Below are 13392 nucleotides of genomic sequence, written 5' to 3' on the forward strand. Positions count from 1 at the left end.
ATAGAATAATCTTTATAGCAGTTAAAATGCACTTAGAAAATACAAACATAAAGGATTTATTACTCTTAAGTATTAAATTATTTTAAGAGTAACATTTAAATAAAAGGAGTAAAGAAATGTGTTTTAATGCAAAAAAAAAAGAAAGAAATGATATGAGTCTTTTATTCTAGGATGACTATCAGAGTGGTCAGGCAAGCAGGGAAAGGAGGAGTCTGAAAGTCTCACTGTCTGACAGGGAACCGGCCTGCAGTCAGGTAGAGCGGCTGACTTGCTAACTTACCGCTTTGCCTGGGGCTGGAACCACCAGTCTTCCGTTTCAACAAGCCAGCAGTGCCCCCTGGAGGACAGGAGAGCAGGCATCTGGGTTGGTTTTGTTTTAGGTTGTGCCACTGTCAAATTCTGTTTTGGTAGAAATAGGAGAAGCAGATGAAGAATGTGAATTGTCTCAATCTATCAGAATAATGGGAATTTAGCTTTGCCAGCTTGAATTTGAGTTTGCAAAGCTTGTAGTCAGCAAAATCAGTACACCTGGGAATGACAATCCTTCTTTCAAAAGACGAGCAAAAGTCATGAAAAGTATAAATAATCTTAGAGAAAAATATAACCCCTTTCCCTTCCCCTTAATAGACATATTTTGCATCTTTATGACTTTAATGAATTTTAATTCTGTGTATGAGTAGTTTTAAATGGTTATAATTATATGTATACAAAACCTCATTTAATGGTTTTATCAATTATTATTTTGTAAGTTTCAATAGCTACATAAGTCTGTTAAGTTGGTGGGTAATAATTTACTTAATCATATTTTTTGTGCCTTGATGCTTTGACCATTATGTAATCTAAATGATGCATACAAATGATTTATTTGTTTCCCTTTGAATTAATTCTTTAGGATAACAGGCATAGTGACTGGTGGCAGATGCACACATTCTGGAAGAAGAAAAATTTGAATTCAGATCTTGGCTTACCCACTTTTAGGCAATGTGCCTGTGGGAATATTAATTATCCTCTCTGAAGCTCTGATGTCTTAAGGCTAGTAAGACTTAAATGATAAACACACACAGAGAGAGAATCTAACATGTGCTTGCAATGTGGGAATAGCATAACCAAGGGCAGCTATTGTGCTGCAGCAAAATTATTAAGTATCAAATTATTAAGTAGGAGGCCTTTCCTGATCCTCCACTTCCAAAACCCAGTCCATAATCCAGCAGAAACAGTGCTTGCCCAGTTGTCCCCTTCTTTCTTCTCCTTAGGACTTTTCTTTCTTTCTCTCTTTCTCCCTCCCTCCCTTTCTCCCTCCCTCCCTTTCTCCCTCCCTCCCTTTCTCCCTCCCTCCCTTTCTTTCTTTCTTTCTTTCTTTCTTTCTTTCTTTCTTTCTTTCTTTCTTTCTTTCTTTCTTTCTTTCTTTCTTTCTTTCTTTCTTTCTTTTTTATTACTGGCATAGAAGCCAAGGTATCTCCCATAATAAGAGCAGGAAAGAAGGGGGAAAGTTCAATGTAAGGCAGGGCTGGAGGGGCAGAAGGCAGAGCTGGAGGGACAGTTTTAGAGCATTGACAGAGAAGTGATCCTGGAGCACAGGAAACCTGGAGAGTGGAGGAAGGGGCTTTTAAAAGACGTACCCCAGGGTTATGAATCATATCCCTCTAATGTTCTTCAATAAGTAAAAGTAAAGAAGATAATCACTCTTTAAAATTTCCTTGCTGCTAAATTCTGCCTCTGGAATGTGACTTTGTTCTGAAAATAAGCAATCCCTAGATGTATAGGAATTAAGTTGTCATCATCATCATTTCATGACTAATAACGTTTTCCTGTTTAGAAAGACTGCCCTGGTGTACGCTGGTTTGGCTCCCTTTCAGGAGAACTGTACCAAGTTCTTCCCCTGGTCTCACATGCCGGGGCTACTGCTGGTTGAGATTCACTGGTCATCAGCATCACTGTCTAGAAACCTGCATATATTTCTGGGCTTGCTGGTGCCGGGACTCATGTAATCTTTGGGGAAGAAGGATGTAACTGGAGAAGGCTATTTTTTTCATGAGCAGCAAGGGCAAAACAAGGACTTGACAGCCCACTTCTTGGCCCCTCTGGCAGTCATATTGTAGGGGCTAATCCTCAGCATTTATTGTCTCAGCAGCTCCGCAGTACGCGTACATATCTACATCCCAAATTGCAAAAAGTCAAATCTATAATCTAGTTTACCCAACTGATGGGAACAGCAGTTTTACCCCTGAAAGGGTACAATTCTTAGAAATTTCCCAGAGGAGTTTGTTTTTCACACAGGGTTTGAACAGGAGCTCTGTTATCTTCTTGACCTGAATACCTAATGAAAAGGTAAACACAAACAGTATTAGATAAGCTCAAGTTTGCAATTAAATGGAAAGCAAAATTTAGAACAACAGCAAAACCCTGATACAGATCAGTTCACAAGAGTCCTATAACATTATCAGCTCTGTAAATAAATAATGCCCCTGGCCAGAGTAAAGAAATAGGAAGTAGCTACCTTTGCATTATAAATGGCAGTAGAAATGAGGATATTCACACAAAAGAATGGCCACGCTAGTCACCTCAGTCTAATTAAAGAATAAAATAAAAGAAATATAAAAAAATAAATGTTTAGGTCAAAACGTCATGGAGCAAGACTGTATGTACCTTCTGACCACAGTAATAATTCACAACACACCCATGAGAGTCAAGGCGATGTGTTGAATACGTTTTGTGTGACACTGGAATCTCTTTAGTAAGACATGATAAATGTTTCTGGAAATGTGAAGTGTCAAGGATGCCATGAAATGGGCAGCTTTAAAAAAAAGAAATTGTTTGACACATTTAAGTCATTTTAAAGGGAGGCTTGACGTTCTGTTGAATGGATCAAATCTGACAGAAAGTTTTAATTTCGTAGCATTAGACAGAAAGAATTTTGGACCCTGAGAGACAGGACAACATCTAGGATGATTAGTCCCGAAGCAGAATGACCCTTACCCAGACAGACACAACCCCACCCCCACCACGTGCTGCAAACCTACGTGAACATTTTTAACTATGTCATAGACAGCCGTGAATGGGAGAAAAGTACTTTAGCACCTGGAAGGGCGGTGGGTGGGCTAACCTTGGAAAGCCTGGGGTGAGTGGCTGGCTTCAGCAAGCTTGTTTGCAAATGAAGCTTGGATCTTTTTCCAACCAGAGTGAAATCACCCCACCCCATGCAGTCACCACCAGCAGCCCTCTGCTCTCTCTGCTCCCACGGGCCTCCTCTGGAGTCACTCCTCCTCCTGGCAAATGCCAGGACCCTCTTCGTGCGCGGGGAGGGAAGTGGGAAGAAGGGACACATAACAGAGAAGGGGGCCTTGCTTCGTCATCTTGAAAGAGGGCGGCTAAATAAGCCTCTAGAGTTCGCTTGCGCTTTGTTTAAATGCTGGCACTCTAACAAGACATCAGGCTTGTTTCCTTCCATTGGCAGATGAAGGGAGAACAGGACAGTACCTAAACCTCTAGGGTCCCGTGTCAGCCTTTTAAGAAATTAAGTCTTCTAAGTACTTTTTTAAAAATTATGGGTTTTATTTCATACAAATAAACACCCTTTCTTCCTCCTTATGTGCTCTGCCACAAACTTCCCAGACTAATTCATTCTCTAGATCGCTCTTTGAAGACAGAGACCTGAGAACACATTGACTATAAAGCATATAATTGAAGAGCATTTCCAGTAGCTATAAAACTGCTTCTATGTTACTGAGGACTATCTCCCCAAATACCACAAAATATATTTTTCTAAACAGAATCCTTCCTTCTTCAACCTTGGGCTCTTATCCTGCTTAAGTTAAAGCAAAGATGGAAACTTGGTACCACGGACACTGTACCTCCACGCGCACTAGCTAAATGCACTGCAGACACCCGCCTCACTACCCTGACACGAGAGTCCTTTCATCCTTCTGTTTATTTTGTGTTCTGGGCAGCGCAGAACTTCCTGCAAAGAGTTTTGGACTAAAAAAAGGATATGTGCTAGTGGTAGTTGTTAATCTGCTGCAAAAAGAAACCAAAACCGAGGGAACGTGTGGTGCTAGATACTAAAATGCAAGCTTTCCAGTGACTTGAAATCCTTTCAAGGAAAGAGTCAGTTGACAGATGGAGGGGGGGAAATGATGGCCTGAGGCACAGCAGGACTTTAAGGGATTTGAAGAGAGCAGACACTAGGGATGTGTCTCCAAGGGAATTACACTAAAAACAAAAAAAAAAACCCAATGGTTCTCAAAGTGCGGTCCTCATTCAGCAGCTTCGGTGTCACTTGGAATGTTTTGGAAACGTTAATTCTTTGGCTCTGCTTTACCTGCCTAGGTAGATGATTCCAGTACTTGCTAAAGTTTGAGAACCACTGGAGTTATGTTTTGGTGTGGTTTTCATTTCCATGTTGTGTCACCCATGGGGTGTGTGTGTGTGTGTATGTGTGTGGTGTGTTTGTGTAACATTTTAGAAGAGGATATTAACTTTAAATTTTTGCTTGTTTTCATGCAGGGATGTTACTGGAGGGAAGAATAAACACAAAAGTGGGACAATAAATAACAACAACTAATCCTAAAATGATCAAAAAAAGCCACAGGAAAACAGGCAGATTGTTTTTTATATTCTTTTTCTTAACAGTCAAGTGTGATTCCCTTGAAATTCTGTTGATTTAAGAATCATATTTATTTTCACTTGGAAAGAAACTTAGGAACATCTGTCACCTTCTCATTTTACAGATGAGGAACCCTATGGGGTAAGAAGTCACTGACACTCGTGTTAAACAGAAATTCACACTCCTGGGTCTGAGGAAGAGGGACCGTGGGTAAAAAGTTTAAATTGAGTAGATATTCTTGATTTGGAAGAAAAATAAAGTACTTACCCTTGTTTTACAAAATTAAGTGCCTCATTTAACTGTCTTCTCCATCTCCTGGCTGCTGCCAGAGGCTGGTGGCTAAAACTCAGATCAGTAGAGGAACACATGCTCTCTCCGGAGGCCCTGGGTCCGCAGAGCAGACCGTGGCCCCAGCTGCAAGGCTGCCTCTGCCAGGGGAATGAAAGAGCCTTTTCACCCCCTGCTTCTTCCCTCCCCCTGATGCCAGGCACGGCACCAGCAGAGCTCCCACCTTCCTTCTGTGAATGCCTTTTTCAATTCTGGAAGGAAACCCTATGCGACCTGCCCAGGGAAGAGGGCCCTTGAGTGAGTAAAGGAGTAAACTTCATTATAATTACTAACCACTCTTTTTTTATTTATGCATGATATCCTTCCTTCTTTCAGAAGGTATTTAAGTGGGGGAACTTCGTTTTTAAGGGCTTAGTATCTGTTCCATGCTCTCCCAAGACTCATCATCTTCAGAAAGCCAGGATGGAGAGTCAGTCTTAGACCCAAGTCTCAGCTCTTCCCACACTGCTGAGCTCACTGCCCTGCACACAACAAGGGCGCCATGAATACTTGGTGAATTACTGAGTGAATGTACAAGAGGAATGAGGGAAATTGATGATGGAAAGCAGAGGGGAATTTCCCATTTGTCAGATGAGAGGGATCATTCCCAAGAGTTGAATCCTTTGTTTTTGACTTGACTTTTAGGAGCAAAGACAGTAAGATTGCATAGACTCAGGTTAGGATCACCGTGAAGTAAAGCATGGCAAGCCAGATCCTTATGTGTCTCCACCTCTGGGCAAAAAGAGCTTCCATATTTTCTTGAAAGAAAGTGCCTTGGAAATGCTCAAAGCCAGAGTCCAGGCAATCTTCCCAGCTGGGCTGAGTTATGGTTCTGATTGAAAATGAAAACTCAGAGCTATCAAAAAAGCAATGGTGAAATCACAACAGGATTTGGAGACAAATTATGTTATATGACATCATATAACCAAGGTCTCTGCTAATACTCACAGCTCAATATCTATTATCCTGAGGAGTATAAAACTCAACTGTCAGATAAACTCTCCATTGCAGTATTCCTAATAATTCTGTTATTTTTTTCCACCATAGCTTCTGTGATAGCTTTCAAGTGACTAAAGTAAATTAATAGAAGTGGTTTTTTTTCCCCTTCTGCCTGGGCCTCTTGCTATTTAAAGTCTGAATAAACAGTGAGGTGGACAGGATGTTGACTCTTGGGATAAAAAGGATGAAGGCAAATGACTTTGGAAGCAAATCAGTAATTAATTTAATTTAGAAAAAATAGAAGCATTTAAAGAAAAAATTCTGCAATTTATTTTTTAATTGTTACATTTGTGCTCAAAAAACTTACATTGTAATACATTAAGATTTAAAATTTTATTTTTAGTAATAACTGATTGGAAAATGTAAAACAAATATCTATAACATATTGAGAGCTTGACTTCTCTAAATATTCAATTTGACACATAGTGAGCAACTGATTAACTTGACAAGATGTTTTAAAGTTGTAACATTTTGGTTTGCAAATCTGTTAGGAAAGGCATATAAATGACATATGAGAAATGACTTCCTATGGGCAAATCTTTAAGCTATAAAAATAGCTTTAATATTTATGTCTATTGTTATGTTTGGACTAAAAATTCTTTAGGATATATTTAATTGGTCTAGACCCAGGTACCTGATGACCTGATACCTAATGACTGTATCATCCCACTGGAGAGCGAGAAGATGTCACCAGGGAAGCAGAAGCATCTTCTTTGCCTGCTTAGCTAACCAGCTGGGAAAGCACGGGTGTCTGCCTCCCCCTTTGCTCTCAGATTCTGTGATCTAAGAGGAGCTCAAATTACACTATTTTAAAACACACACAAAAAAATTGCGTGTGGGTTTTCAGCCTTTTATAACTAATGTATTTTCAGAACTCAGCTGCATTCAAAGTTTCAGCTGGAAACTGAATTGAGTACCATAAAGGGACTCAGTACTTTGCACATAACAGATATTCAGATACTTGACGGATTCTTTAAAACTGCTGATCCAGAATTGCTATGCAGGCAGGAAGTTGGAATGGGGAGAGAAATATAAAATTATCTTTGAAATAATGAGGAAGTGTAGAGTTTTCGAGGGAGGTGTGCAAGGTAAGGATGTTAGTGGTGGCGGTGGTGACAGCAGTGTGATCATTGTGGTGGAAGGACAGGATGAGCTGCCATGGTGTTTGTGGCACTTGAAATGGATCGCAAAAGCAAAGAATTGTGGAAAGCAGAGTCTGTTTCAGAACAGCTGAAAGTATGGCGTGGCTGGAGCACAGATGATGTAAAGAGAGAGGAATGTAAAGGAAGACGGATGAGGCTGAGATGGAAAGCCAGACCAGATTTTATGAAAGGTCTTGGATGCCTTTCTAAAAAGTTTAGATTTATTCTGCAGGCAATATGAAATCAATAAAGGTCTTAAGCAGGAGAGTGAAGTGAACAAATTGTGTTTTAGAAAACTCTGGTCATAGATGGAGAAGGAATTAGGTTAGAGAGAGCAGAGAGAGGAGGCTATTGCAAAAATCCTGGTAAGAAGTGACTACAGTTTGAACTAGGGCAGCAGTTGTGGGAGGTTTAAAGACATTTCGAAGGGTGAATTCACAGGATTTGGCTGTTGATTCTGTGCAAGAAGGAATAAGGAAATCAGAGAATGAGACCTTGCCCCCAACACATGGGCACTCTACAGTGAGGGGATGTGTCTTTAGTCCACTCATTCATTCCACACATATTCATCCACCACTTGTTCTGTTGCAGCAATTGTACTAGATCCTGGTGCTGCAGAGACAGAGGGTAGACATCAACAGGCAATTCTCGAGAGAAGAAACACATGAAGAGATGCTTGGCTTTCTTAGTAATCAGTGAGATTGACATTAAAACAACAACAACAACAAAACATTTGGGGGAAGAGTCTGGCAGATTGATAAAAATGGGAAAGAACAGTAACACCATAGTAACATATATAGTAACATATCCAAGTTTTATAGACTAGTGCACGTGTGCGTGCAAACACACACACACACACTAACATGTAGGGAAAATGGCAAGTGTATACACTAAATTGTTCATAGTGGTTCTTCTTGGATAATGGGGTTATGATCTGTTGGCTTTTATTTAATTCTTTGTGTTTTTTTTGTATTGTATAATTTTTTAAAAATTTAACTATGTATTACTCCTATAATCTAAAAAATAATGAATAATGCTATTTTTATTGGGAAAAATGAAAAAATGATGATCATTGATAGATAGCTGAGGGGATGGGAAGGGAGCCGTCCTGGGAGCGGGATGGGCAAGTGGAAAGGAATTAGAAGTGTGGAGTGCAGACAGAGTGAGTTACTAGCAGTTCAGCCTCACACAGCGTCGAGTGCAAGAGACACCCCGGACATTGTGCAAGAGTTTAACCCTTATCCTAAAAGTAATAGGGAACTAGGACAGCTGCTGATCAGCAGACAGACATGGTCCCACGTGCAGATCCCTTTAAGGTCAGTGCGGAGAAAGCACTGGGAGGGGTTGGCAGAGGTTGAGAGGGAGATCACATAGGAGGCCAAGAGGTGATGGGAACTCCCATGGCAGGGGGGACGCTGGTCATGTTAAGTATGCAACCTTTCTGTGCCTCAGTTTTTGTCACTGTAGACTGGAAATAAGAAGAGCAACTTCCTCAAAGGCCGATGCACTATGAAACTAATGAAGGTCCATTTGCAGGACCCCTCACTTGTACTAGTCCAAGTATATACTTTGAAGCACTAATTTTGGTATTTATAATTTTCTTTTTTTAAATTTTATTTTCTTGTGGTAAGAGCACTTAACATGAGATCTGTCCTCTTCACAGCATTTTAAGTGTTCAATACAGTACTGTTAGCTGTAGGCACAGTGTTCTACAGCAGATCTCTGGAATGGACCTGTCTTGCATAATTGAAACTTTGTACCTGTTGATTAGCAACTCCCCTCCCCTCTTCTGCCAGCCCCTTGTAACCATCACTCTGCTCTCTGACTCTATGAGTTGGACTGTTTCAAATATCTCATCTAAGTGGAGTCACGCAGTGTTTGTCCTTCTGTGACTGGCTCATTCACTTAGCATAATAATGTCTTTCTTCAGGGTTCATCCATGTTGTGGCAAATTGCAGGATTTCCAGGTACTTGTACTTTTCTTTTTCTTTAAAAGGACCCCGAAAACCATACAAGTTTCAGACCTCAGGAAACTTAAGGCCATTTCTGACAAGGCTTAGGATTGCTGTCGGGATGACATAAGCTAATAGTATGTTGGGTGCGTGACACCCAGTACCTGCCTTGGAAGGTCAGCGGCTTTTATTATGTGGAGGTGGCTTAGGGATGATGGATACGGCCAGGATGGCCCCTGGGTATTCTGGCTTGGGTGCAGGGTGCTAGTCCCTCCTATAGAGACCATTTAATTTTAAAATGAAGGAATACTGGTTCAGTTTTGGATATATTGAAGTTTAAAGTGCTGATAAAATATTCAGTGAGTGTCCAGAAGTAGGCCACGGCATGGTTAGGTAGAGAGCTCAAGAGAGAGGTTTGGGTTATCAATTTTAAAATTACCCAAATACAAAAGGTAGTTGACGTCACAGTTACAGATGAGAAGGTCCAGGAAGCGTGTGAAGAATGAAAACTGAAAAGGGCTTGGAACAGAATCGTGGGGGACACCAATCATTAACAGTCAGTCAGATTGTGATGGTGGTTACACGCGTCTATGTCATGTCAGAGTGCTGTAGACTGCCCTCCTTGCCCAAATGAGTGCATGGAAAAGCTGGTGAAATGCACATAACGCCTGAAGTTGAGTTAATGGTACTGTACCCGTGTACATTTCCTGTGTTTGATAATGTTCTGTGGTTCTGTAGGCTATTACCTTTGGAGAGAGCTGGGAGAAGAGTCCATGAAACCACTATCTTTGCATCTTCTTCTTTGCCTTTATTTCAAATTTTTAAAGTTCTTAAAAAAAATACTAAGCATCAGCAGAATCACTGCAGACAGCCTTGGATGTGCCCGTTTAGATAGGGCTGGTCCACAGTTGCTGGGTAATGTGGAGTAAGATATTGTGTGCTGGTAGTATTTTATGGCTCTCTCGAGCAGCGATCTAATTTCAGGATACTTTCAAAAGAATGCGACCAACTGCACAAGCTATAACAACTGTGACATTCCTGTTGCAGTCTGTCTCTGTCAATAACAATCCTAAATCTTTTTAGGGAAAAAAAAAGGAAAAGACTCAGGAAGAGGCAGAGAAGACTAGACAGGAAATTCTTAGAAGGGGGAGAACTGGGAGGCAGCAGCTCCACATTCCTCTGTGGCTGGGCATCTAACAGAGAGAAAACCACCTGTTCAACACAGCCCCTGGTTAATTCCCAGTCGCTAGAGAATTTCCGGGTAGAATTGTTTGAAATTTTTAACTATGAAGTGTAACCCTTGGTGTATTTTTACAAAGTTTTATAAAATAGCAGACTTCTCTTTTTTCCCCATGAATAGCATCTTTGCTTTTGAACTCTCTTTGAACTGAGGCACTCAAGTCTGTGGCTGAGTTTAGTGTCATCTGCTGTAACATCAGTTTCGGGAGACAATCAGGCTGGCATGAGCCGCCCCAGACTGGGAGTGCTGAACACAGAATTCCTGGACCTAGATCTTCCCAGCCACGTTGCCTGAATATGGCCAGAAAAGCACTGACTGTTTAGGAAGGACAATCTTCCCAAGACAGTCAAGGTTGTCCAATAATGAATTCCTGGTGAACAGTGAACTTTACCAGCAATTCATCACATTTTTCATCACATCAGCCATTCTTCAGCTTTCCTATAGGTGATATACTCAAGAAGAATGGCTAACATCTAACTGGCCAACCAGCACTAATGATATCCTCTTCTCTTTATGCTTGTGATCCCTAATTACACAAAACTTGGAAAACTTTTACAAATATACATGGAATACTTAAATATATCCACCAATTTAATAATGTAGAAAATGAAACCACTTTGCTGTTTTATCAAGGGGTTCTTTCACAATCCAATTCCAGGTTTCTTCTCCAAAAGGACGAGCAATGTTTAAACAGAAGTTCAAAATTCAGGTGTATCCTTGCTGGTCTTTGACTAAAGAGCACTATTTCCTCTAAGCCTCCATCTCTACCTCTTGTAGAAAAGCTGATGCTCTCATCCAAATGCCCAAACATTCCTAAGGGGTTTGCGGTCCCAAGGACACCTCTGTTTCTGAGCCTTTGCTTTCCCTAATTTAGTTCAGCTCAGCATCATGCACATATTTGTCTTGTTCTGGATCACAGAAACAAGATGGATGTTGAGTCTCTTCCCTAAATTTCTAGCCAAAATTAAACAAAAACAAAACACACAGCATTTTTTGCCAAACTACGCTAAAGGATTCAGGAAATTCAGGCTTCTTACGTCCCAATAGCAAAAACAGCCTCGGGTGTAAAGTGAGGCAACTTTCTTCTTCTCAGTTATTTGTCAGTCTGCCAGGCTGCTTGCCTTCTCTCTTCTCAGTGTTCAAGGCTTCTTATTCCCCAATCCACTCGCTGCCAGTCTCTGCTCATTCTTCCTGTAGTGACAGTATTACAAAGTGCTCCAAGTATTCTTCCATTTACTTGTCTTTTATTTGCCTGTGTCCCGAGGGACCCACCTTGACTCTGAGTGGCTTAGGTTTCCTGAAGCAATACAAAACAAGAACTTCGTTATAAAAAGAATTTTGGTGTCTGATGTTAAACTCCATCCTGTTATGCATATAAATATATAGAAAATAAGGTACTTTACTGAGCATGTCATTAGCCTTTTTATAACATAATATAAATAGTATCAATTTGACTAGAGCAAAGCCAAATTAGGTTAGTAAGAAATGTTAAAGGAATTGTTTTCCATACTTTAATTAACAGATTATTTTTAAAGGATATAGATACATACATATGTATATATATATTTCCTAAGAACAGACTGACTACTTTATATGGAAATCTGGAATTTACAAAGCCTATATACATATCTCCAATTCGATGGGTAAGGAATTACTTTTATCTATTTATTATTCAACTTTTAAATGCTACGTTTGTCCATCATCCAGTATGTAGTCTGCAAGAGGAAAATTATACTGTACTAAGAACATCAAAATTATTGATCTTTTATCAAATGTATGCTTTTCATATAGGAACAGTTTAGGGAAGGAAACTACAATGAGATCATAGACCTAGCCTCATGTAGAACTTTTGGAATATTATCATCACATTAGTCCTCATCATAGTGCACTTCTCAGGAGCTTTATTTTACACTGAGTCATCCTATTGATTTCAGTCTGAGCTTGGACCAGTTAGGGTACATCACCAGTGATAACCTAGATCAGTTTACGAGATGGCTGTACCAACATCTAACTCAATTCATGTCCAAAGTAATTTGGACATTTTTCATTTTAACAATATTCATAATTCTGTGACACTCTCTCTGGGTTTTCTAACCCCCTTTGACAATATCATGTAATAGATGAAGAGAAAAAAATACAACATATTTTCAGCATGTGGATAAAACAAGCTGGACAACCTAGATGACACTGAATCTAGTATAACGTACAATGGAACTTTTAGTACGTTCATCTAATTAAAATGCTGGCTTCTAGTCAAGCCTTTAACATGATCATCCAGCTATTGTAATTATAGTGGATACTACATGCCTAAATAATTAAATAGGCATATATCGTGCCTGAAATTCACTAAGAAGGAGATTTTTCTTCTGAGAACTCTTGTGTTATCAAAATAATTCTATACAGTATTAATGTTTTTATTAGTGGCACTATGACAGAGTTAACATAGTATTCACATTTGCTTTTTTTTGGTTCTGTGAAGTCAATTCTTGATGAAAAGAAAGTAACTCCACCACTCTTAATGAAGACAAAATTACACTTTAAAAATTATTCAAATGTGCTTAGCACACAACCATTCTTTGCTAATCATTAAAGGATTTTAGCAGCTGTCATTACTAATGTTTATTGAGTGTCAACTTTAAATGAGTTATTTCAGTGACTTTAGATAACTACCCTATGTAGGTCTCATTTTCACACCCCCGTATTACAGATGAGAAAACAGGCTCAGAGTGGTTAAGTAATAGCAACTGTGAGATGAAGGTTGCTTCCAACCCAGGCGCTCAGATTCCAGAACTAGTGGTCTTAGGCACTCAGCTACAAATACGTGAAGTGTATTAATATCTTCAGAGAGGGGCACACATACCACTTTTGGTACGGGATAAAAGTTTCCAAATAACCAATTTCCAGATTTTAATTTCTTATGTGATATTTCCTAGCATTTCTTTTCCTACTTTCATATTAAACTTCCATGTTAAAACTTCTCAATGTAACACAACAAACTTCTCCCACTTTGCATAAAAAACACACAGCTCTCACTTCCCCAAATCTTACTCTGGTGAATTGCCCACAGTGTAAAAATCTCAAGAGTGCCAAATTAAAGGACAATTCAAAGTACAATTTGGGAGAAACAGC

General features: G+C 39.7%; 1 protein-coding gene across 1 annotated transcript in view; it reads left to right on the forward strand.

The window, feature by feature from the left end:
• Positions 1 to 5094: 5094 nt before the first annotated feature.
• SPART (spartin) overlaps positions 5095 to 13392 on the forward strand; it is a 45862-nt gene continuing 37564 nt past the window's right edge. The window contains exon 1 of the mRNA XM_010993952.3: positions 5095 to 5188. Within this exon, the coding sequence (XP_010992254.3) occupies positions 5128 to 5188 (61 nt within the window). The 5' untranslated portion in view covers positions 5095 to 5127. The remainder of the gene's footprint in view (positions 5189 to 13392) is intronic.

The sequence above is a fragment of the Camelus dromedarius genome, chromosome 13, assembly GCF_036321535.1.
Source record: "Camelus dromedarius isolate mCamDro1 chromosome 13, mCamDro1.pat, whole genome shotgun sequence".
In the NCBI taxonomy this organism is placed as follows: domain Eukaryota; kingdom Metazoa; phylum Chordata; class Mammalia; order Artiodactyla; family Camelidae; genus Camelus; species Camelus dromedarius.